This window comes from Diuraphis noxia, unplaced genomic scaffold, assembly GCF_037042655.1.
Source record: "Diuraphis noxia isolate RWA-SAM2 unplaced genomic scaffold, SU_Dnox_SAM2 contig0004, whole genome shotgun sequence".
Classification (NCBI taxonomy): Eukaryota; Metazoa; Arthropoda; class Insecta; order Hemiptera; family Aphididae; genus Diuraphis; species Diuraphis noxia.
The window spans coordinates 62270912-62296518 of NW_028301714.1; the positions used below are offsets into that span (position 1 = coordinate 62270912).

General features: G+C 33.9%; 1 protein-coding gene across 1 annotated transcript; it reads right to left on the reverse strand.

Annotated features, from left to right (window-relative positions):
• Positions 1-3027: 3027 nt before the first annotated feature.
• On the reverse strand, positions 3028-12590 carry Dsp1 (Dorsal switch protein 1). The gene is made up of 5 exons (XM_015521066.2): positions 11492-12590; positions 7299-7466; positions 4330-4490; positions 4076-4250; positions 3028-3988 (listed from the first exon to the last, which is right to left on the reverse strand). The coding sequence occupies exons 1-5, from the start codon at positions 12035-12037 to the stop codon at positions 3806-3808; spliced, it is 1233 nt and encodes a 410-aa protein (XP_015376552.2). The 5' UTR covers positions 12038-12590; the 3' UTR covers positions 3028-3805.
• Positions 12591-25607: the final 13017 nt, after the last annotated feature.

A 25607-nucleotide genomic window follows, 5' to 3' on the forward strand; every position in this document is an offset into this window, starting at 1 on the left:
ACATGGAATGTTTACTTCCTGAACTTATCGACTCCCGGTTTGACCGAGGACTTCCCCTAAGAACTGGGCTGAATTTATAAAAATGTAATTTTTTATTTTAGTTTTATATTATGACTATTGTTTGACTCCAGCCCTACTACAATAGATTATTTTTTTATATATATGTATACTATATTTTAAATGAAAATATTAAAAATAAAAATAATTATTTTTCTCTACAGCCAACTATTTTGATTGTTTTATTGTTTATGTAATGTTTAACAGGTTCCTTATCGTTATCGAATTATTATTGACATCAATCGTGTCGTATGCTCCGGGCTACCCAATTACTCATGTCGCCGATAATACATATTCGTAATTACCCACATATACAATACACTTATATGAGATGAGTGGTGGTGCGGGAGTCACTCACACTAATAATCAGTTACTACACACACATAACCATGTCTTGCACGCACGTATTATAGAAATTGCCTATATTTAACTCCTTAAAACAGGTCGGTATCGAATCCCCTTAAAAGGTATGTTATATTTAGCCATGTTTTAAAATAAAAATAAAAATGATAGTAATATAATATATTAATATTGTAATAAGCAATAGCTACCATATAAAAGAATATTCAATTTTTGTGAACCACTATATATGTAAACTACCCATAGGCTTATAGCAACTGAGTAACCTATTATTATTGTCACAAGAGGTTGAAAAATAAACTATAAACACCATCCTTCTTATGCTATAGAAAACTATTGACACAATTTTATTGAAAACGGTGCAGTATTTTCAGAGTCCATAAAGAACTACCTATTTATAAAGTAGAGTATATTTAATAATCCAACTTTTTTTTTTTTAATTTTAATGTTTAGATAATCAGCAACCAAATTATTATTTTGTAGATTACCTATCCAAAATTGTAAATTTTTTTTTACCTATTAAACAATGTACATGGGCACATATATACATATACACGGCTATATAATATTTGTTTTAAAAATTTAAACCTACGTTTATACCATTTAGTTGTCTACAATATAACATATTATCTTTCGCATTTTATAATACAAATTAATCGATTAGCATATATAAGATAGATATAACCCAAATAAAATGTTTTCCACGATATTTAAATGTATTTTAAAACTTTAAATTTACCGATTTATTAAATTAAGTAGTAATCAGGATAGCCGCTACTGGTAAAAGCTTAGAATTGATGGAATTGGCGGCACCAGACAAATTTGAAACGGTCACCTACAAAATAAATGCCCAGCGGCAGCTGCATAATAATATACTACCATTAATAATATTGCTAACCGGGTACATGGTATTTTCGTTGACGGTTGTTTTAATATTTTTTATGTAATGTAAACCTATACCGCACGAATATTATATTCTACATTTCTTAATTATTTTAGTAGTTGGACGGTAATCCGCGGCGATGATGTAATTGCTTTTTATGAGTACCAGCCGGCCCTAAGAACGTGTAACGATGATGATGATAATAATAATAATTTTTATTATTGTTATTACGATTTACATGTACAGGTATGCATTACGCAAACGAAATAGATTTTCTTCGTAATGCGATCGGCGTTTAATTACAATAAATTATTATTCACTGCAATAGGGAATGAGTTAATATTATTATTAATTTATTATTCTACACACGAATGGCGGCGCCCAAAAATTGCTGCAGATTTATATTCAACATCATCGCATCATTCACTTGACATTGACCAAACCAACACGAGTTTTCATACTCCGTTGCTGCACTAAACACTATTAATATTTTGAATTGACGCTCACAATCATCTGTTAGACCACGGACTAAAGATACTTGATATCATCGACTGACCGCGTGTACGATAGGTCGTCTGGTGCGTCAGCAACACGAAAACTTAAGTTTTCATACGACGTTATATGCGAGGTATTTTTGATCTGCTACACAGAGAAGCTCAGAACAGAGCAATACAATTAATAGCGATGATATCATAATTACCTACAAAAAAATCAAACCCTGGAGTTTGTATTTAAGCAACATGAACGTTTAAAATACAACTCTAGAAAATACATTTACATTTTCATCTAATGTACATACCATTAATTTCATTAATATTTAAATCCGAAGTATTCACCGACTATTCTATAATTAATAGTAGCACATTTAGAAACAAATACAACCATGTTACTATGTTTTATTGGTACAACAATATTTATTATTGAATGAAAAAGAATAGTTTAAAAAATGTGTGACGGGATTTTACGCAACTGTTTATAATATTAATTTTCAATCGGTTCTTGGTCATCGAATAATCAACAAAGATTTTATAACAATAAATTTTGAACCTCTAAGCTCGTTTTTTATACAAATAAAAAATAATTGTTTTCGTTTTCGAAATGATTATATTATATTCTATTAAAATAATAATTTTAAATACAAGTTAGCAACTGCTGTATGTTGGGTATATTGATTAAAAAAATAATAATTATAATAAATTTAAAACACAAGTTAGCAACTGCTGTATGTTGCGTATACTGATTAAAAAAATAATAATTATAAATTATAATAAATGATGTTTAATATTTTTAAATTGTTCAAATTAGTTCTATTTTTAATAAAAATGTAGCATTTGTCTCAGTCAAAAAATACATCAATAAATTTATCTATACAAATTATAACATAAATTGAGCATATTTAATATTGAAGACAATACAAAATATGGTCAATAAATAAGCTAAATCTAAAAATTGATTTCATTATCATTCTTTAAATTTAACCAAATCGTAATTTACCATTAAAATTAAATGAAAACATACAATGAACATTAATTGTAAATTGATTTAAAATGAATTGCTGAAATTGGAATAGAATTGATTGCTTAAAACTGATATTATGATATATCTAATACAAATGAGTATAAATAAAAACTATTTTAAACCAATGAATTGATGAAATTCTTCAACCATAAATTATTTGATGAGTTTATCAGAATATCATCAACTTATAAAAATAAAAGTCGAAACAATCTTGTTTAAATTTTTTATTATTTAATTTTTTTTTTTTGCGAGAATATTTGTCACACAGCACGAAAGTGCATTTCTTTCATAGCGTACATATAAATATCCTTATTGACAGTATTAAGTTTGTATGTTATGGACTATATCCATTTTTTTTTTATCTGATTACAAATACAAAAAGTGGTTTTCGTCATAACAAAAAAATCAAACTTAACTGTAAAATAAAAATCAATTTAGACAACATATGAATCTCCTATATGAAAATAATGAAATGGTAAAGATCTCGCAATTTATTTCCGCATGCGGTTTTCTCTCTAATATTAAAATTACAAATTAAAAAAAAAAAATTAAAATAAACAAAAAAATTGTATGTACAAAAAATAAAATTACATTTGTATTTAACAGGAGGTAATTTTCAGTTAAAACCTTAATTAAATAAAAAATCCAATGGCATAATTTAATTATTATACTCCTGGAAAATTAAAATGTAATTTTAAAATTCATCATAATATATCAGTCTGTAAAGAAATATTTTTACGGTAAATTTTGTAAAGTTTTAGTAAAAATATAGGAATCTCTAATATAAAAATTAAAAATTTGAATCCAATATTTATTATTATTATTTTTTTTTTTGTTGAGACAAAACCAATTTTCTACAGTTCTTCTGTACAAAATTACTTTTTAATCTATAACTTAAAAATTAACTTATTTGTATTTACAAATTTTAAAATTAATATTTTCGAGGTACGAAAAGAAAAAAAGATTCTGATGTGAATCTGAAAGAGATCACTCGTCATCATCTTCATCATCATCATCTTCGTCACTTTCATCTTTTACTGCCATCATTTGTTGTTGTTGCTGTTGTTGTTGTGCAAGTATTTGTTGTTGTTGCTGTACCAACATCTGATGTTGTTGTTGTTGTTGTTGTAACAAGGTAGGCTTGCCCTTGTTTTTGTACTCGGTCATTTCCTGTTGAGGAATACGAGAATTAAAATTTATATTCAAAGAATGAAAACTGATCTCATGTTAAATAAATTTAATTTAAATATAACATACCCTTTCATATCTGGCTTTATCTTTTTCTGCCATTGCTTCATACTTCTGTTTCACTGTAATATCAGCATCAGACCATTTTTTGCCCAATTCTTTGGCTACATCACCTACACCATATTCTGGGTTCACAGCCTTAACTTTTCCACGTTCATCATTACAGAACCAGAAGAAAGCAGACCTTTAATAACACAATAATGTATTAATTACAAATGTTTTATTAATTGCTTCAAAATAATAATAAAAAAAAAAATACTAACAAGGAACGTTTTGGTGCATTAGGGTCCTTGATTTGCTTCCTCTTTTTACCACGTACTTTTTCACCCTTGGGTGGAATATAGCTTTGCATTTCAGTATCATATCTTAACTTGTCCTTATCAGCCATCTCATGGAATCTTTTCTTTTCCTTCTCATTCATAGTCTACAAAAAAAAAAAAAAAGATAGATATAGTAATAATAATACAATTTGAATATTCTTTTTATTTTAATGTATTGTTATTGTTTGTATTTAAATGTATGTGCTGTTGAAATTAAAATGTAACGTTTTATTATGTTAAGGACAAGTGCATCAATATCCGATGTAAATAATATACATCATTTAAAATAATTGTTCACTAATAGCTCATTATTTAATTACTGTTTGCATTATTATAAATTAATAATTGATTTAAAATTAATTATTAGATTAACATATTAAAATTTCTGGCCTTCCAGACCTTCTCCCCCCCACGACACAAATCACATGGTCTGAAAGCAAGCCAATAGATTTTTTGTGGAACATTCAAAATACACAAAACCCACGGGATACTGAAAATTTAAAACTCAACAATATATAATTCTATTAATTCTAAAAGTAGACAGAATGGTGGGCAGAACTTGCCAACTGGGGACGACCACATTTAAATTAACGCGAATTTATACAGGGACATGACGTAAAGACTCTCAAACCACAAATTCAGAACACGATATATGTGGAGAGAGAAAGGGGAACATGGCAACAGCAGCAGAATTCACAGCGAATTATAATAGAGATTCGTCGATATTATACAACTCGTAACCCTCTACGTATCGCCGCACTACCTCACCCTGCCATAGCTGATGTATCTTTGAAAAGAGCTTAATGTGCGAGAACAGCGTACGCGCGTGTGTGCAGGCTGGCTATTACCGCGCTGCGAGGGTGCGGCGAACACAGAGTTGTATTTAAGTGGGAGAAGAGGGGGGTTAATTTTAATAATTGCGCCAGCGCTCTCAGTTTTAAACTCCGCCGCCATGTTATCCCCGCACCCTCCAGAAAACAACCCCAGCATTTTACACACAAAAAATCGATGGTAGAACCCCCGAGCTCATTCCTACACACACAACACACACACGCATAGCAGTTTTCCTCCCTCTACACCCCCTGTTGGACAACACCAGCAGGCAAATAACCGGGCTACTACGATTCCTGCAGCTTAATTTATTTTTTACGTTTTTAATAACAAATAATAACTCGTACAATAATATTTATAGCAAACTTGACGAAACAACAATAATATTTCATATACGTATAAACATATTAACATTACTACTATGATGTTAAATGAAAAATAAATGATTGAAAATTCGTCTTCCGCGTTACATATTAACTTGCTTATAATATATATTATTTTAAATAAAACGAATTTGTCGCCGCCACTGCCACCACTACCCCCCTTACTACCATCTGTCTTTTTAACTACCACTGAATGGCATTTAATTTGTCTGGTGTGTGTCCCGAGGTTGCGTGTTCTAAGTTCTAACCGAAATGGACGAATAACATATTAAGTACCTGCTTATATAATAATAATAAATAAATGCATGCCCGTGTACAAATTTTATACAGAAAATATATACGTAACGTGCGCATGCGTCACCACGACTACGGGAATGGTTGTGAAACAATATTTATACGGACCAGAAAATATATTAATAAATATTATAATATCGTTTTGTTTTATATACGAAAAACACGGCGGTGGCTGCAACAATAACGCAAGACGACTGTTGAAATATTTATTTTTTTATTTCGATATTATTGTTGGCAGCAGTGGGTGCCGGTTAATCGTGCTTGTGTGCTCGTTCCTCGTTTGTGAGCGCACGACAAGGCCGGGAACGGATCGAGCGCGCGGGGTAACGACGATCCATCGTACAAAAACTGGTTCCCTGGTATGTGCTGGATGGCTGCTGACCCATCCTCTCACCCCCTTAACGGAAAACCAGTCCTACGAAACCCCAGCCGGCCGGCGACTGTAACAGCAACCGCACACGGTCACATAAAGACATGGTGCTGGCGCAACAAACGCGCGCGCGCACATACACACCATACCAACCATTTTGTTTCGACAGAAAAATTAAAACATTAAATTTTCAATATCAAAAAATATATTATTATAACGCACGCAGGAAACGAGTGCAATAATATACGGAAGGCGTTGCTTATAATAATCGAATAGAAACGACATACACGCCGACGCAAAACGTAACATTATAACGTCGGACGGTATACATATAATATTATTTTAGTAGTGAACAGTCTTGGAAATTATTACGAAATCGTTACAATAATTTCTTGTACAACAGTAGTAGAGAGCAGGTGGTGCGCGCAATCGCTTTTTGTGTCTACCTATATATTATATTATTTTGTTATGGGTGTTATAACGACGACGGCGGGCCTAGTATTTTCTTCCAAAAAGAAACGGTTTTGGTTTTTTTTTTTTTTACAGTTCGAATTTTAATGAATTCCAGCTGCGGCAGCGAATCGTACATAAGTTAAATTCACGCGTCATATTTGACTTTTTAATTTGGATTTTAAAACGAATTAAATACAGCCTTCGTGTACTCGTCGTAATCTCGATAATAATCGAGACGGAAAAATTTGGCGAGCAGATTAGGTCGGAAACAGAAAATTTACTGGATTTTGTTTTTAATCATGACATACCTTGGTGGTTTATAGTTAGTTGTTCGCAAGAGAGGCTCGATTTGGGTCTGGGAGAAAGGAAAAATTACGAATTTTTATATTTTTTGTCGGTCATCAGAAACGTGTAATATAATTTGCTGTCGTCATTGTGGGACAACGACGGCACCGTGATGACGACTCGTATGTTTTTTATTTTTATAATTATGCGTGCGGGCAATTAGCCGTAATAGCGCGTGTGTCTGTGTCTCTGTTTAAATAAAAACGTAAATATAAAATGAGTTTTGTGACACTGACCTTCCACCTTTCGGCGCATTTCTTCGAGAACTCGGCGAAAATGACATTCTCATCAGGGTGTTTCTTTTTGTGCTCTTCGCGGCACGTTTGTACGAAGAACGCGTACGCGGTCATACGACCTCTGGGTTTCGCATCTGTCCCTTTTCCTCTAGGCATTTTCCCTCGGTTCTGAAAAACAATAAGCATTTACATTAATATTGTATAGCGCGCAAGATGAACACAAAAAAACATTGGTTGATGTCCTTCCTACTCGTTGCATAGCAGAATTCCATTTTTAAATATACCCAACTGCACACGATAGTCACAGCTCGATTATTTTCATTTACCAACGGTAAAAATTAAACTTATCTTCAGGTTAACCGCTTCACAATACGTTCTTACAAAACATGTGCTTATTAGTTGTTACACAAAACGCATTTACAGAACAACACCTGAAAACTCGTGGGGTTTGTTCACGCTACAATAATAAACATCTGCCTTTAATACACGTTTGTCATACTCACACATATCAGAATAATATATAAACTACAAAAACAATAAAGATTAATATAACCGTACAACAATTTTTAAATAAAAAAATCTGGACACTTACAATAAAAAAACCTGCTCCTTGTTGTCTGAATTCAACAATGTACATAAAAAATGACGAATGTTCAAAGGTCATTAAGAAATACATAATTATTAAATTATAAATAGCGTTGTTGCATCATTAGAGCATAGTTGAGTGCTGTTCCCCAAAATCGCTATGTTCAAATTTATCGGTAAAAATAGTGATATCATTATCAACTGTTCAATTGAACCAATCGTTAACTTATTTATGGATTATTTCTCAAGTAATTTTGGTAAGGTTCTGAAAAATATGTTAACCACTTTTTAAGTTAAACTTTTTTAATATAAATTACTACTTTTAGCCGAGTAATAAGATGACCAATGATACTGAAGATGACTTGTAGGTATTAAATCGCGTCAGTGTTCAGGCTTTAGAAAGGTATGAGGAGAAATAAAAACAGGTTTATTACTTTAAAGTTCTACTACATAAAATACTATAGTTTGAGTGCCTTATAACAAAAACTGAAAACACACATTTTAAAATATTTAAATAATTGTATACATTTACTTGAAATAATTAATAATTATACGAAGGAAAATTATATCCGACATTTTTTAAGTGGTATAAATAATATTTTAAGGACAGATGAAATAGCACAAGAAAATTACTTGTATTAGTTAGTGTTATAGGTCATCAAATGTTGAATTTAAGAAGCGAAAGTTTGAACGTCTTAACGACTTAATTGTTGTATGGATGAAAACAAATAATATTAGTGAAAAACAATTAGTACTTGAGTATTTTTTTGAAAAAACAACAAGTTACGTTTGAGGATACTACTAGCATATTTTAAAAATCTTTAATAATTTGTACGATTGCTATATTATTATATTTTACTATATAAATAGGATTATTATGAAATATACCGAGTCATCAAAATCTATTTCGATTCTTATAATTTTGGGAATATCAAATTAAATGATAACAATATACTCCTACGATGGAAGATGTATTAAATCAGTGGTGTATGGTTGTATGGAAATACCAAGATATGAATAATTCAAATTCTATGTTAAATGAGCATAATAATTTAGACAAATTAAGAAGCGCAAGTGCGTTACATAATTTAATATAATGTAAAACACTACAATGATTCTCTTCTTTTCATTCATTAGTAGTGTTTTAACGTGTTACGTGATTTCGCATTGTTCTAAATAATAAAGTGAAACAGTTTTATTGTAAATCGACAATTATTGAAAGTGAAGGCTAATGACCTGGGCCAATCAATATAAAACTAAAAATCATTCTTCACATTACAGCCATATTATAGACAACGCGCAAATAGTTTGATCAATGGTATAATACTTTTATCAATGGTTTCCACAATTTTATGATAATTCGAGAATAGCTTATCGTTAAATTATAACAGACAACTACTGTGTAATAAATGTTGTGTATGAAAATAATTTATCGTTTTTTTCGTTCATTCCTTATAACTGAAGTTAATAAGCAAATATATTATCAATTATACCTGCTTATCTTATATGTAATAGATAATTAAGTATAACTTTTGACACAATCAATTAGTTAGTTAAAACATAAAATAAAGCACCAACTTTTAGGCCAAATTCGATAAAACCGAAAAAACTGGTTTAACTGGCAGTAAAATAGTTATTAAAATGAAAAATAACAGTAAAACCTGTAACTACTCTAACAAAAGAAACAGGTTCTTGTTCAATCCTTTCCCTGGCAGTAAATTATTTGAAGTTCTTAAAATATTATTTACTAATTAATGTATGATGTCAAAACCACGAGCGGAAGGTAATAACATTTATTAACATATACAATCGATTGTACCTATTTAAAATCAATAAGTTTTGGCAAAAATAGATTTGCCCAAGTATAATTTATCGTACCTTTAATTAATAATAATGAAATTTTATTTTGAACAAAAAACACAACCAATAATATTTAGTTATACAGAATAGTATTTAAAATTTAAAACGCGAATGCAAACGACTAGCAGTGAATAATAACTCATTTTCTTGGAACTGCTGGACCAGAAATAATAATCCATGAAGGCTATAGAACCCTAAAAAACCTTGGCATTGGTCTGTCTTTGTGAACAATTAACATCTGTTTTGATATCATTGGTACTCAAAATATACAACAGTAATTTATAAAAATATTAACTAAATGAATTCGATTAGTTAATTTATAATAGTTATTTCAATTTTGAAACACACTGTAGGAAAAGTAGAAAAATACATGGCCTCTTAGAAGTGAAAACTGAATACACCGAAAACAGGCATAGGAACCGAATCGTAAATTTGTTTCTAATTATTGTGCATTGAAACGGCAACTAAAATTACATAATATTATTGTCCAACTATTTATAAAAACAATAAAGTCTATTTTTGGGAACAAAACTAACACAACAAGAATTAATATAGGACAACATGCCTGGTCATTAACCACATGCAGTCGGAATTTGTTGGTTTCCTCGAGGTAAATCAATGGGTCTCGGTTAATAACCGTTGGCAGACGATACCTACTACACAATTTTACAACCATCACATAATCGACGGATAATATTGGAAAAAAACAGAAAAAATCATAATCCGATCACATTGACCACTATCACGGTTTTACAAGAACAATGTCATAATATAATAGTAATAGTAATAATAATAATATAATGTGGGTAACTCGTGCGTTGTTCTAAGGCCACATAACTTTCTATTTATCTACTCAATGACAAATTTATCAGTAGGAATTGCAAGAAAAATGCGTACGTTTCGACGTTTTACGCGATAGATTATGTGAACACGAAAATACAACGTAGACAGAATATAAAATAAAATACCGACCTGATCGGGTTTAGCTAAATCGTGGAACTTGGGACGGACAGGCGCGAAAATACATCGTTGCCCACGCGTGGACGGGTGGGCTCATTCAAAGAAAAAGTGGAAAACAACAAACAAAAACCGAAAATGCATTCTACGAACATGCATTGTCGTCGTCAACACGGTTAGGCAGCAGAAAAACAACATGTGGACTCAATATTGTGAATGAAATCATCAAAATGTACAATGCACAACATATAAGAGATAAGGTTAAGCGGCATCGCTCGCTCACACGACTCAGCGTCACGCACGCGGTCAGTGATAATTAACCGACGAACGTCGGGACGTACACACAACAATAATTATTGTTGTTATTATTGTCGTCATTTGATCAAAATATCAACGGGCAGAGATCCGCGGTAACGGCGTTAACATCGGCCTGAACGAAAATAAAAAGCGATGGTCGTCGACAACGACACAACGGTGCTGCTGCCGAGATTATCGACTTCTACTAACCAACCGGCAATACGAATAACCCTGACCGGAAGCGAAAATACGTTACATACGCGCAAAATAATATTACTATTTATCAGCTCTCTACAGACAAACGCGCGTAATATACAATATACACTGCGATGAATACATTTTGCTGTAAACACAAATGATGATAAATAATCGTGTGGCGCGCGCGCGCGTCGTCGCGTTATCAGACACACGCATACGATGTATGTGCCCACGTACGTACGTGCATGGGGATAATAAACGCAAACGGCTAACACGTAAACAAGACCACCAATTACCATGATCGAGTTTGGCGATGGAACGTTGTGCACATTTTGAATGTTGTTGTCCATGGCTCCCGGGTACGACCACCATTGAGCCGCGGCGGCGGCGGCGATACCGTAGCTGTCCGCGTAGTTGGCCATCGGGTTCCTGGAGCTGCTCGTGACCGTCGTCGACACGTTGCTGTTGCTGTTGCTGGTCGACACGCCGCCGGTGTTGTTCAGCTGCTGTTGCTGTTGCTGCTGCTGCAACTGCTGGTGCTGCTGATGGCTGAACGACGACGCCATCTTATAGAACTGCTGGGCCGCGGACACCGCGGCAGCCGCCTGCTGCTGTTGCTGCTGCGCGGCCGCTGCCACGGCGGCCAATTGCTGCTGGTGATGCTGGTTCAGCAAATGCTGCTGCTGCTGCTGTTGCTGTTGCTGCTGCTGCTGCTGCTGCATGTGCTGTTGTTGCTGTTGCTGCTGTTCCTGGCTGCTGCCCCACCACAGGTTGGCCGCAGCGGCCGCGTGGTCGTCTCGGTTGCCCCAGCCGACATTGTTGCCCGCGCGGTTTTCGGACATGCCGCCGGACTGCGAATGGTGCAGGTTTTTTCACACGGATAATACACTCGGCACACGATCGGACACCAGACGTGACGCACACACGCGCGTACACTGGGCACTGTTGGTCGCGGTGTGTGTTTGATACGCGGCGGGTGTCGGTAGTCAAATTATGTGTATATATTATAATATTATATTAAACGAACGCGGCGCACACGTTACGTGGTCGGCGTGTGCGTGTGTATGTATGTATATAATCGGACGGCTCGGGTACGTACGTATGTGGTGTGCCGCCGAGTGCGTAGCGGGGCGAAATCGAATGTATATATGTGTGTGCACCACGCGAGTATGTGCGGAAAAAAAAACAAAGGGAACGACGGACGCGTGTGTATAGTATATAATATCTCACTGTAAACGCGCGGCCGACGGTTAAAACTGCGGTGGAAAAGGCGGAGAGAAGGAGAAAAAAATAACGAGGCAGACCTGCGTGTTGCCCGCCACTAGCCGAACGACGACGACGTCGGCGACAACGGATGTTACCCCCACCGCCCGTTTCGTAAAAACCCAATGGCGCGGCCGGCCCCTCCGATCGTGGTGTAGCTACCGGTAACCGGCATTGCCAACCTCATCTCTAGAAATCGTGAGCGGCCGAACAAAGAACATTTATATGCGCGCGTACCGAGGGAGGGAGGGCGGGCGACCGACCCGGCTGGCTGGCAGGCAAACGGACGGGCGCGCGCGCAAGCGAGCGAGAGAGAGGAAAGAGACGCGGCAAGAGAAACGAAATAAAAACCGCGCTCGCGCAGCCAAGGCCACCGGTCGTTCAAGGTTTCCGCAGTTCACCACCGCCGACGTAAGGCGCGCTCGGACGGCGGCAAACGCACCAACGACGCACGGTGGTGGCGGCAGCGTCCTTTCCCTTTTTTCGCTCCAGCGACACACGCACTCGCACGAAATATTCTCTCGGAGGAAACGCGGTTGTTGTTGATAGTGGCGAGGGGCACAATAAAAGACGTTTAAAACGAAAAATTACCGTATCAACGAGTAACGAAAAAACACCACCACCAACATTACCGTACACACTGCCGCCACCACTCGCACAGACTGATGAAATTACGTCGGATTAATAATAATAATAATATGTATATATATATTATATATACTAAACTATGCGCAACCGTGATATTGTTTTTGATACAAAACGTACGTACACGACGGTTAAAAAAGGCGGGATTTTTGGTTAGGAAATTATTTTTTGTTCTTCCCGCACCTTGCCCGCCAATTTATCGTTTTTGAATACAACAATCGATACACGGTGACCGAACCGTCCGGCATCGTGGTTAGTGGTTATGTTCTTCGGATATTTTGCGCCGTACGACGCTCGGTGCGCAAACTGGGAAACACGCGGTTCGGCGTCGAATTGGCGACTGTCGCGGGCGCCCGCCGGCGTAGAGTACGCTTGTACACGGCTATGGCTGCGCGACGGCGTCCTCTCGGTCAATAATAATAATAATAATAACGTATTTTAAGGCATAGGGAGATAATATAAGTGTAATATGTTCTTGGTGTGTTTGCGCGCGCGCGCGTGCGTTTCGCCACCGCCGACGCCATAATAATCGACGAAAACAGGGGTTTTCCGAAACTCCAGACCGAGAATAATCCCCTTAGAACAAAATAATAAAATATAACGAGTTCACAGCAAAACAGCAAAACAGCAAATAGACCTCCACACAAACGACGCATGACGCAGACTTCATATTTAGACCTTTATAAACGTTTTGCGACGTCGGCGTTTACACCAAATCTTAACAATTCCAAAGAACGATAAAAAAAAACCGTTATCCGATACCGAGTAACAATATGTCTTCACAGCACACAACAAATCGTGCCACAAAATGATAAAATATTACTGTGCGTGACATAACATGTGCCATACTTAAAATATTTTTTTTATTTTTAATCTAGATTTTAAACAATCTGTACATAAAAAAAAGTACAATATGCATAAGTGATAATATATTTTTTTTAATTATATACATGTATTAGCTTGAGTGTCTAGAGGGAAGAACCAACCAGCGAAGGTACTTCGGCGTGAATATTAAATTATTATTTCGCGGGAGGGAGGTTGTGGCTGCAGGTTCGAATCCCTACATGGGCTCGTTCGTCATCTACAGACGACAAAAGAATACCATATTTTAGGCAAAGAACAAATTCCAACGTTTTATCAACACAATTTCGGATCGTTGTTGAACCTGACACGAATGTTTGACCGAATCTGCGATTTTGGACGCCCTGTGGTGTAAAACGGCGTAAAGAAACACAGCACAGCCCGGCCGAGCACAGCATGTGCTGCCACCGGGGATGCAAAAAGTTCATTACTGCCCGGGCTGTGCGCGTCCCTTTATCATTGATTATAAAAACACTAAGCCATTGAAATCTATGATTTCGTGCACACGGCTGCACGAAATCCTGGACAATTTGAAATCCGAAACTAATCATTGACATTAGGATACACTTTTTAATCAACGAGATAATTATTTTAAAGAATAATAATAATAATAATGATTATAAATTACATAATTTATTTATATTTAAAATATTTTAATTACCATTAAATATACCTAAAATATCGTGCCAACTGCTGAAATATTATTTTGAATTTTTGTTTATTTTGAATTGCAATAATTATAGTTGTTACATAACTTTTAATAGCTAATACAAACCGCAGAAATAGTAATAAAAAAATCGTGTTATGCTAAGTCAGTAGAGGCATCACATACCATGTTTGTATAAGCACCTATTATTTCAAATATAATAATTCTATAAATTCTAAAAAACCGATGATAACTAATGAAGTTACCTCGAATAGGCGGGTAATAAATTATATTAATAAAGTAAAATATCGTGTATTTAAAAAGTATAGCAAGTAGTTTTATCAAATTTTTATGTAATTATATATAAATATATATAAACTACAATTCATTTTCTCATTTTTTTGTCAATAGTTTTCCGATATCCATAGACATATAGATAGAACAATTATATCAAAGAAACAAGTAGGTACGATTGTAGTTTTTCTTAAAAATGTGTATGTATAAAAATACAATAACTAATGAGTTATAAGTAATGAGTAATAATAAAAATTATATACCTAGCATAAATTATAATCAGCTACCTACTTATTAATCAATCATTAGTTAATTTATTTATAAACAGTAAGGCATAAAAGATATGAAAATTATTATGATAAACCAAAGTCTATTAATCTAAGATTAAATGGTGTTAAAATAAAATTCCTAGAAAAATTAATTTTTCGAAATGGGTAGTAGTAACGACGTTTTTATACATAGGACAAAATTCAGTGATGTGAATAAATAATTATGAATTTAATTATTTTAATAACTTATAAAGTACCTATAATCTTAAATTGCATTTATAAGTACTTGGTTTGGTTGTTTTGTTAAATTAAAAATGAGATATTTCACTTAATAGATACGTTAATGGCATTTCAATATTTGTAATGTATTCCAATATTCCAAATGACGAATCAAATACAAAAATTGTGACAAAATAGAAAACACAGTTAACTAATAATACACCACAAGCTTATTTACTATTTAAAACTATCAATAAAATACTGGTAGTGAATAACGTTGTAGTCTTACAACTATAGATATGCACATGAGTATACGAATATTTTTACCGTCACAGTCTTATAATCAATACTACCTTATTATTGAACACACAATTTTGACATAAATTTACTTAAAAGTTTACAATCTTATAAACATTAATATCTATTGAGATAACAATTAGAACCGTTTCACAATAAATAAATATATATTAATCTTAAATTTTAGATTCTTTAACAAAATGTTACAATAATATTATTTACAATAGGTACTAAATGTGTTTACTAAATCTATATATAATAGTTCTTGGCCAAAAAAACAGATTCAGTTCCACAATAACTATCGCACTATCTTAAAATATAACCAGACGGTCAACAAACGGCAATTAAAGGATAATACATGCTATTTATATACTAATTTGTTCTGAAACTAATACAATATTATTGTTTAATTGTTTATCTTATATTATCAAGTAATTTCTTTGAAACCGAACCATCCTAAAATAGTTATCATGTTAATGTAGAATCTATTATTTTTTTTCCAGAATACTGCAGCAATCCACACAGAAAACCACCATTAACAAAAATGAACCAAATTAAAATTAGATTGACAAAAATTAATTCGTGATAATTTAACCTACCGAAAAACAATAGTACCTATAAGAAATGTTTGTAACAAAATATCTACTTACAAATTTACCTTCTTCCGGAAATCGAAAAAAATTTTAAATTAAAATATTAAGGGCTAATGGACGACGAGCTAAGTGTAACACGTTCGTAAACGACAATAATATTGTTTATCGGACAGCAATAATAATCCGAGAACCGCTAATGAGACAGTATTATGAGAATATAACGTATATATATATATATATTATATATATATATTCAATAAATGTATATTGTATATTATTATGGTATATAATAATAATATTTTGAACTAAAATAATAATTACTATTACGTACCGAAACGAGTTTTTGAACAATCTTCGTCGATGAAAACTAGAGAGAAAATAAAACGAACACACGATTTGTGTACAAGAATTTAAAAACTGTTAAAACCCACGGAAATGGTTCGTATTATTTGCTTATGATGTGTAGCGGCGGCGTCCCCATTAGTCGACGCCAACGTTTCGGTGGTAAGTAGTATCAATGGTTTCATAATGTTTCATGCGCGGTAAGCTAACGCCATCTGTTGGACCGAAACGCATCTAACGGTCCCCTATCAATCTACCAACCGTTTTTCGGCCGTTATGTAAACAGACGTCGTCCCCGGTACACAATAATGGTACGTCCCTACGAGCGTTATTATAATAACAACGACGCTCGACGATAATACTTAAACTTGACGTGGAAACAATACAAGGAATAGTGTACGTTCATATTATTATACGTTATCGTACAGTTATTATTGTTGTTATTATTATTATCATTACATTAAAGATTAAATCGGCTGTAGTTTTGGGACGAAAATCGTAGAGGTACGCGACACGAACGATAAAAGATTATATTATAATTGACATTTGACCGGCCGATCGATCTCAGACCAAGACCGATACTGTCTGGGAACAATATTAATGTCGTCTGCAGTTTTGAACACACATACATAATAATAATAATAATAATAATAATAATACCTGCCAACATCACCGCGACAAAACCCGTACATGGTAATGTGCGAACGATAAAAATAAAGAACTGACGATAAAGATGACAATTATATGACGTCGAGTGTTCTTTGGACAACATGAACGCACAATAATCTCGTTACAATCTATAACCAACCACTTGCACACAGCAAATGTAGTAAAATATGACCGCAATGCAAATAAAACATCTGCCTGCAGTAGTTGTTGAAAAATAATATAATAAAAATTTGCCGACTTGCCAGAGTTAACACATTATGTAATATCATTAATACATTGATGATGATAATAATAATAATATATTATGTAGGCACCTCCTAATTGTTTATGATAATAATGATAAAATAATAATAATAATAGTAGAAGTAATTACAGTGACCATGGCGGTTTTAATCGTCGTAGTCGACGAACGTCTACCGCAAACGTGTTAACTTTGATTTTATAATATATGATTGTAAATATAGAAATTAAACATAATATACTTACATGATATAATATATTTTGATTTCAACTCCACTGAGAACTCTCTGAGATCAAGTCTGCACTACCTGGTCGATTCTGGAGATTATACACCGTCAATATTACTTTGTTCTGGAGCTAGAAACGAACAAAACGGATAAAAGAAATTAGACCATGGCCGATAGTATAATAAAAGATACGCTTCGTTAGCAGAAACGATGTTAAATGACAGAAAACAAATAATAATAATAATTGATAATCGACGACGAAGACGAAGACACGATGATAAAACACTATCCCAACGACCGTTTTTCGTAGTGTCAATTATCATTGCCGTCGGTAACACCTTCCTCCATGCGTGTTCTCCCCTCCACACGGACGAACCGGAGGCGGCGGCGGCGGACAGGTTTAACGCGCGTTTTCGGTTTCAAAATTGCTCCATGACAACGACAATGAATAATAATAATAATAATAATAATAATATTTCTCGGTCTACCACCTACCACCTACCTACGCGGTGGACACCCCCATAATACTCGAACGTAATAACATCATAATACTAAATTATTATGTAATAACAATATAATTCGAGAACGTCATTAATCGTGCGGTCGAGTGCCCCAAGCCCGTGGCGGCGGCAAAACGAGCAATGTAAAAACGATATTATAACGTTATACCAATAAAATATAGATAACGCGTACGGCGGTACACGGTTGTTGTTTTTGTTGTTGTTGCGCGCGGTGACCACCCGCGGGCCTACGCTTCTGCTATCACTTTAGCGGGGGGCCGCCGCTATACGATGGTTCTGCAGCCACCGCCGCCGCCGCCGGCTGAAAGTCGTCGTCGTCTCGGCAAGCAAATTTCAGATACCGCGGTGGCGACGGCGAGAAATCGGAGGCAGATCGGCGGAAAAATCGACGGGGCAGGCCCGACGAATCCGCTTCGAAATCGGTTTGCCGCCATTTTTATGTGCGCGCTTGACAAGAACAACGGTCCTATGCGCCGTTGTGGGTCACGCGCGTACAAAAACGATGCGGCGGCGAAATGTGGTGATAGTTTCGGTACCGTCAGCCGGCACGTTTTGCTCATCGAGAGAGATGTCACGGAAAACTGTAAAGTGTAAACATAGCGAGTGGGCAGGCGGGCGGGTGGATCACGTAACGTGTAAACGGCGGCGCCGACGACCGATAGATAAGGCGTACCTATACCGAGAACGTGCCCGTAAATGGTCGCTTGGAAAGCGTACGAAAAGCGCCCTGGTTAGATCCCGTTTAGCCGCGAACATACGACCGTATCATTTTGTTTTAAAAGATTATAATAAGCATTGTTATTACTAAATCATTATTACTATTATTATTACTAAAATTACTATTAATCATAAGCGAGCGGGCCGACGAGGCGTCGCCGTCTTGACATTCGGAATGAATACGAGTGTAAAACTATGATGAAATCGCTGGTTTAAGCCGTTGACTATAGGCCGTCGCTGAACGAGCAGCAATCGCGGGGAAAGGTCGCGAAAACCGAAAATTTCGGTGCGTTTTTTTTTTCCACCCAAACGGACGGGAGTATGTTAGTGGTACGTACCAGTAAACCATACGATCTGAGATGCCGTGTTCGTGGTGTGGACACGCAAATACGTGAAAACGTAGCCGAAGCAGCAGCTGTGGTAGAGCAGGCACTAGGCGATAATACAATATAGTGTTATCGCGGTGTCGGAAACGAGCGAAAACGGCGGTATCGCGACGGCAAGAAAAAAAACGGACGACGCGCGACAACGGAACGACGGCGATATGTTGTTGTTGTTGTCGTCGCCGAAATGAAGCGACGGGAAGACAGTAATGCGTTGTGCTGTCGCTGAACGTACGTACGTACCGCCGTAGAGGTAGAAAAGCGAGAAAAATTAGGAAGAAAAAAAAAGCGCATATATAAATACCTGGCAGATGGACGTGTGTATATCGGTCGGTCGGCAGTACTGTTGTATGTACGCAGCGCGGTGAACAGGGGGTCCGCGCGGCACTCGACCCGTCGCCCGGCCGCCATTGGCCGATTTTATATAGACCGCGGGACCCGGCCAATCCGACGGCGTTATTTCGAAATCCGTTGGGCCGCGCGCGAATAATTCATGAGCCAACACACACGCACACACACGCGCGCGAGCGCGCGCGCGGGCCGCCGTGTAGCAGCAGGCTCGCACAGCATAAAATATAATATTATACGTATATATATATATATACGTGTATACTGTATATTATTATGTATAATGGTATACCGTCCGCGCGCGCACGCGCTCGTGTGTGTGAGTGTGCGTGTGCGTTCGAGCATACGTATATACCGTGCGTGTATATCACACACGACGGGTGCGCGCACACACGTATATGCTATATATTTTTTTTTCTCTCCATAGTCATATTGTCCTTTTTTCCACCGTTTATAATGCCACTCTTCCATCCGCCACCCTCCACCCCTCGCGCCCAACAGCGACTGTCGTTACCGCTGCCGCCGCCGTATAACGTATAACAACGTACGGCGCGCACACACATCGTACATTTATAATATAATATATATATGTGCGAGGGCATTACACACATACACTCACGCGACGACACACGTTACGTGTACGTATATTGTATAATGCATTATAATATAATATTATTATTATTATTATTATATTGTGTTACATACCCTTTCGGGCGAAATGCACGCCGCACCGCGCGTACACGAAAATGCTCGTTTCGCGGCCGCCGCGTACGAAATAATTTGGAATATTTACAATGATACGAATATGAACATATTATAGTTAGTAAACTGCATAAAAATGTGCCTCGATTCGTTGTCGATACACAGGTCTACATTAGATAATTTACAATACGATGACGCCGAATTGATATAATATCTCAATTTCCATTTTCCAACGTAACCTAACTTATTCTTCTGCAAACACAAAATAATCTACAATGAAATGCATCACGAGGAAAAGACTTTGCTAGGGTCCACCGCTGTCCAGTTTTTTCGATATTGTTAGATGGTTGGTCGTGCACGGGTTTAGTACGAATATACGATAATGATATTAAATGAATACCTGTTAAACTCTACGCCCTAGAATTATAGTCTGCACCCTATACCGACAAAACCCAATGGATAGTTGATCGCTGATGCACCATTACACAATTACGAAACGTGTTTACTCTCATTACAGTATTACACACACTCTTAAACATAATGTAATCTAATTCCATAACATAAGAATAAGATGCAATATAAATCTATACTTTACCCATACTACCTACTATAGGCAGCTTTAGCTGCAACCTACACGCTGCAGCGTTTAACGACTGCGATGTGCATAGTGCATGGTCAAAAGCGCGCGTCAAATCGTAGACGTTGTAGACAATCGCAAATTGCAATTTTCGTTTTCAAACCACAAAGATAACGGTAGTTTTATAGACGTGCACACGCATGTACGCAACGTAATAGGCGAACCTATTCCATATCTAAAGATACAAATACAATGAATGTTGAAATGTATATTAATATTAATACATTATGTTGCGTGTACATTTCAGTTATTTGCAGACTAAAAATATATTCTATTAACATATTCCAAATGCCATATTATACGTCCTAGCTACTAATATTTTTTATTTGATCATTATAAATAATATTATATTAATATATTAAAGCTTTCGAGCTTTCGATTAGGAACTGACGGTAATATTTAAACAGAATATTAATTTAAAAAGAGAAAAACTATATTGTTATGAAGTATGACTAGGTACTGAATAAAGTACTAACACTATTAGAGTTCTATTTAATGAACAAGATTATAATTTATAATAATGAATCTAAATTCTTATTATCTAAATTTATAATCATACATCAAAATCATAGACCTAATAACTAGTTATTAGGTCTATGATCAAAATAAATAAATACGTATCTAAATAGAATTGCGTGAAAAAAATGTTTTTAATATTTTAATAATAAAACTACGTAGGTACTAGATACGCTCGTCGCATATTTTACATACAAATTTAGTTTAATATTAATATATTATGTATTTAATATTATTTTACCTATTCGTGTATCTAAATATTATAAGTATATAAACACGATAATATCTGTATGACTATAATATGCGCCCGTATATGTGGTCCTGCAACATGCAGAACTTACAAAAACGATATATAATTAAATATTATACTTACCTAAATCATATATACCTACCAGGGGTGACGGTATTTTTTTTCCTTCGATATTTCGGTTTGATATTATTTTATACCGGTATGAGTCGGTATACCGAAAATATCGTTATACCAAGGGTTATACCGGTATTTTGATTCGATAATTTCGATATTTCGGTATTTTCAATATTATCGGTATTCCGGCATTTTCAATATTTTGGTTATATAATAGATTATTAGATTATAGACTATAACTATAATTTATAGTTATGATTTAATTTATTATAAAAACAATAATATATTTTTATATTATAAAATTAATATGATTTAATTTACTTCTTATTAAATAAATAAAAAAAATAAGATCACCAATCCATATTTAAATATTTTATTTTATTATTTTGACACAAATTTTAAGCTCATAGCCAAAACTAAAGTCTTCAGCTTGATCGGTTGAAAGAGATGATCTATGACCAGTTACTGATCGATCGGTTATAAATGTTATAATATTTCCAGCACAACTGAACACAAGTTTGCTTGGAACATTGGTACCCTGTATGCATAAATATTTTTTACCAAGAATGGCCAAAGTTGGAAATTCATTTTCCGGTTAAGTGTTTCTATATCGAAGACCCGTAGTAATTTACCACTGGAAATTTTGTACAGTTTAAAAATAGACTATAATATTAAATTACTAATTTTGGCGTAATCGATATTTTCGATACTTTGGTAATTCGATATTTATGATATTTTCGGTATTTTCGATATTACCGGTATACAGTTTTTAAAAATTGGACGGTATACCGACCTCTGCAAATCGATATACCGGTATTACCGTCACCCCTGATACCTACTGGCTACTTTTCGTTACCTATGTATAAATAATTATACTACACGTCTGCAGTAGGTGTTATTATTAAAATATTATCGTCTTGTGGTTTTGTTTTTCTTTTAGAAAATTATGCGTCGAAGCATTATCCATGTTTGATAGGCATTAAGAACTTATTTAGAACATTAAGAAAATTAATTTATAAAAAAAATTATATAAATTTCAAATGATTTTTTCTGTTAGCTTCTAGAAATATACAATATCACCTAAATCTTATGGAAAAATGATGAGCTGACGGGAGATTCAAAATTAACCAAGACAAATATTGTATCACACTACATTCTGTATTCACTCTAAAAATGAATCCATTTCCAAACGTTATTCTTCATGGAAACCAAATTTCCTCTACCCAAACAATTAAATACTTATAATTTCTATTAGATTGTCGTCTAAAATGGGTCAAACATATAAAATCAAATAGACTACAATTAAAAATTAAACTATCGTCTACCTATGCTAAACCTACTACTACACAGAAATACATAGTAGGTTACCCCAAACATCAAACTGATATAATACACAACACAACAAAAACCTTTTAAAACCTTTTAAAACCCATCTGGACCTACAGGCTATCAAGCTCTATGGTAGCGTAAAAGAATCAAATATACAAAGCATTCAAACTTTCCAAACATTTCTCTATTATAAATTAAAAATACCCTTCCCTTTGTTTTTATTCTTACACTCCATAATGACTTTAATAACAAAATAACAACAAAACTTGATAAATCAAAATTTTTTGCTAGAATATTACACATACTTGCAAACTATATCTCCATATTCTAATTCACTTAAAATTGTTTTTAAATTTAATTTATTTTAAAACTAAATTAATTTTATACTAGTATATTAATATAGTTATTTTAAAGTAAATTAGTTGTTACATTTTTTATTATCTCAATTAAAAATTATAAAATCAATATCATAATAATTATATATTTAAATACCTACCTATTCAGGCTATCAAGCATTAGACTTAAATTATAGGTTATACCAGCCACCAGGGGTGTCATTATAGGAGCGTGCAGGGTGTACATTTATTACACCAATTTTTTTTTAAAACAACTTCTTTAGCCTGCCGAAAATAAATATATGCACCGATACATCTAATCATTTTATGCTATATATATATTATATTTTTTTAGTATTTAAAAAAAAATGTTATGTTTATTCGTTTTATTGTATTATTTTTATAACTGTAATTTTGCCACTGTGAGCATCCGTATCCATTCAATAAACTATAGGTTTTATTAAGCTAGCTATATAATGTAATTTAATGCCATGAAAAAAAAAGTTTAGGTTAGGTTCAGTTAGGTATTTTATTATTGAGGTACCCGTAAATTTATTTATCAAGTATAAATACCACTGGTAACCACAAAATAAGTATAAATATAAATACATTAAAAGTACAAATATGAAATAGTTAGACAAAAATAGTAACCATTGTTGTAATATTTTCAACATAGTATATATGTGACATTATATTATGTATTAGCTATACAAATATCCTACAATTTTTCTTCCTAATTGATCACCCCCTGCCAAAAAAAAAAAAAAAATTGTAGCCTGGTAATGATTTGAAATGGGCTTCATAAATTTTAGCACTAATAATAAAAAAGTTGAAATTACTCCCATAGGTTATACCATCTATATTAAACAAAATAGTAAGTAAGTAATAAGCGAATCCGTAATTATATAGTTTAAAGCCATATATCATATCAATACAGTGAATTAGTAACACAATGGTAAATAATAGTAATAATTTTTTGAAAAACTATTAACTAAGAAAAAAAAAACCTGTGAATTATATTTATGTATAAAGTAGACACTTGTTATTATGACAAATACCTAGTATAATAACTATTATATAAATTTAAATATTTAATACATATTTTAAATTTCAACTAAATTATAAATTACAATATTTTAAAAATATTTATGAAAAACAGTTGCATTAATTTGTAATTGTATTTTATTAGGTATATTATATTATCTATTAAGTATTTTAAATGTAAACTTCCTGTTGTGTTTAATAATGTCCAAAAGGGTTTTATATAACATTTAATCTAAACTATAGTACCTATATAAGCTCAAAATTCTGATTACACATGCAATACTATAGAGCTTGGTCAGTAAACAATTAACAATTAACAATTGACAGTAACAAATCATAGTTGACTTTACATAATTTTATAAATTCAGTGTTAACAGATAAAATAAGTTCAATTTTTAGTTGTTGAAAATCTTTGTACAATATTTAAGCATTTCCTACACAAATGTAATGGGGTGTTTAAAAACAACAAAAAACCAATTCATTTGATGCTTTGCTAGAAATCTAAAAATTAAATAATGGATGCAAATCATTAATAAATATGTAGCAATTATTCATTCTCTAATATTTATGGTATTTGCATTATTTTAAGACACAATTGACAAATTAACTAACATCATATTAAATATTTTTAGTAATATGTCATATAATTTTTTTTTTGAAATAGGGATCTTTATATTATTTTTTCTTTATGTATATAATTTTACTATGCGTGTGTATGTCACTGAACTCCTCCTAAACGGCTGGAACGATTTGAATGAATTTTTTGTGTGTGTTTGGGCGACATTCACAAATCAATTCCCTTCCTCAACTACTAAACAGACATTTTGAGATTTACGATGGAAATTTTTCTTTATAGATGGTTTCCCTAAATTTTTATTATTAATTGTTTCCATGGTATGTGCGTCTATGGCATTACAAGTTTTTATTGAAAGTTTGTATTTTTTGTTTTTA

What these genes read in the sequence shown, in the direction of transcription:
- Dsp1 (XM_015521066.2), bottom strand. Translation starts at nt 12,037, where the DNA reads ATGTCCGAAAACCGCGCGGGCAACAATGTCGGCTGGGGCAACCGAGAC. An exon ending in CATCGCCAAACTCGATCATG is followed by an intron (nt 7,467 to 11,491) that starts GTAATTGGTGGT and finishes ATTGTTTTTCAG; the next exon opens with AACCGAGGGAAAATGCCTAG. An exon ending in AATGCGCCGAAAGGTGGAAG is followed by an intron (nt 4,491 to 7,298) that starts GTCAGTGTCACA and finishes TTTTTTTTGTAG; the next exon opens with ACTATGAATGAGAAGGAAAA.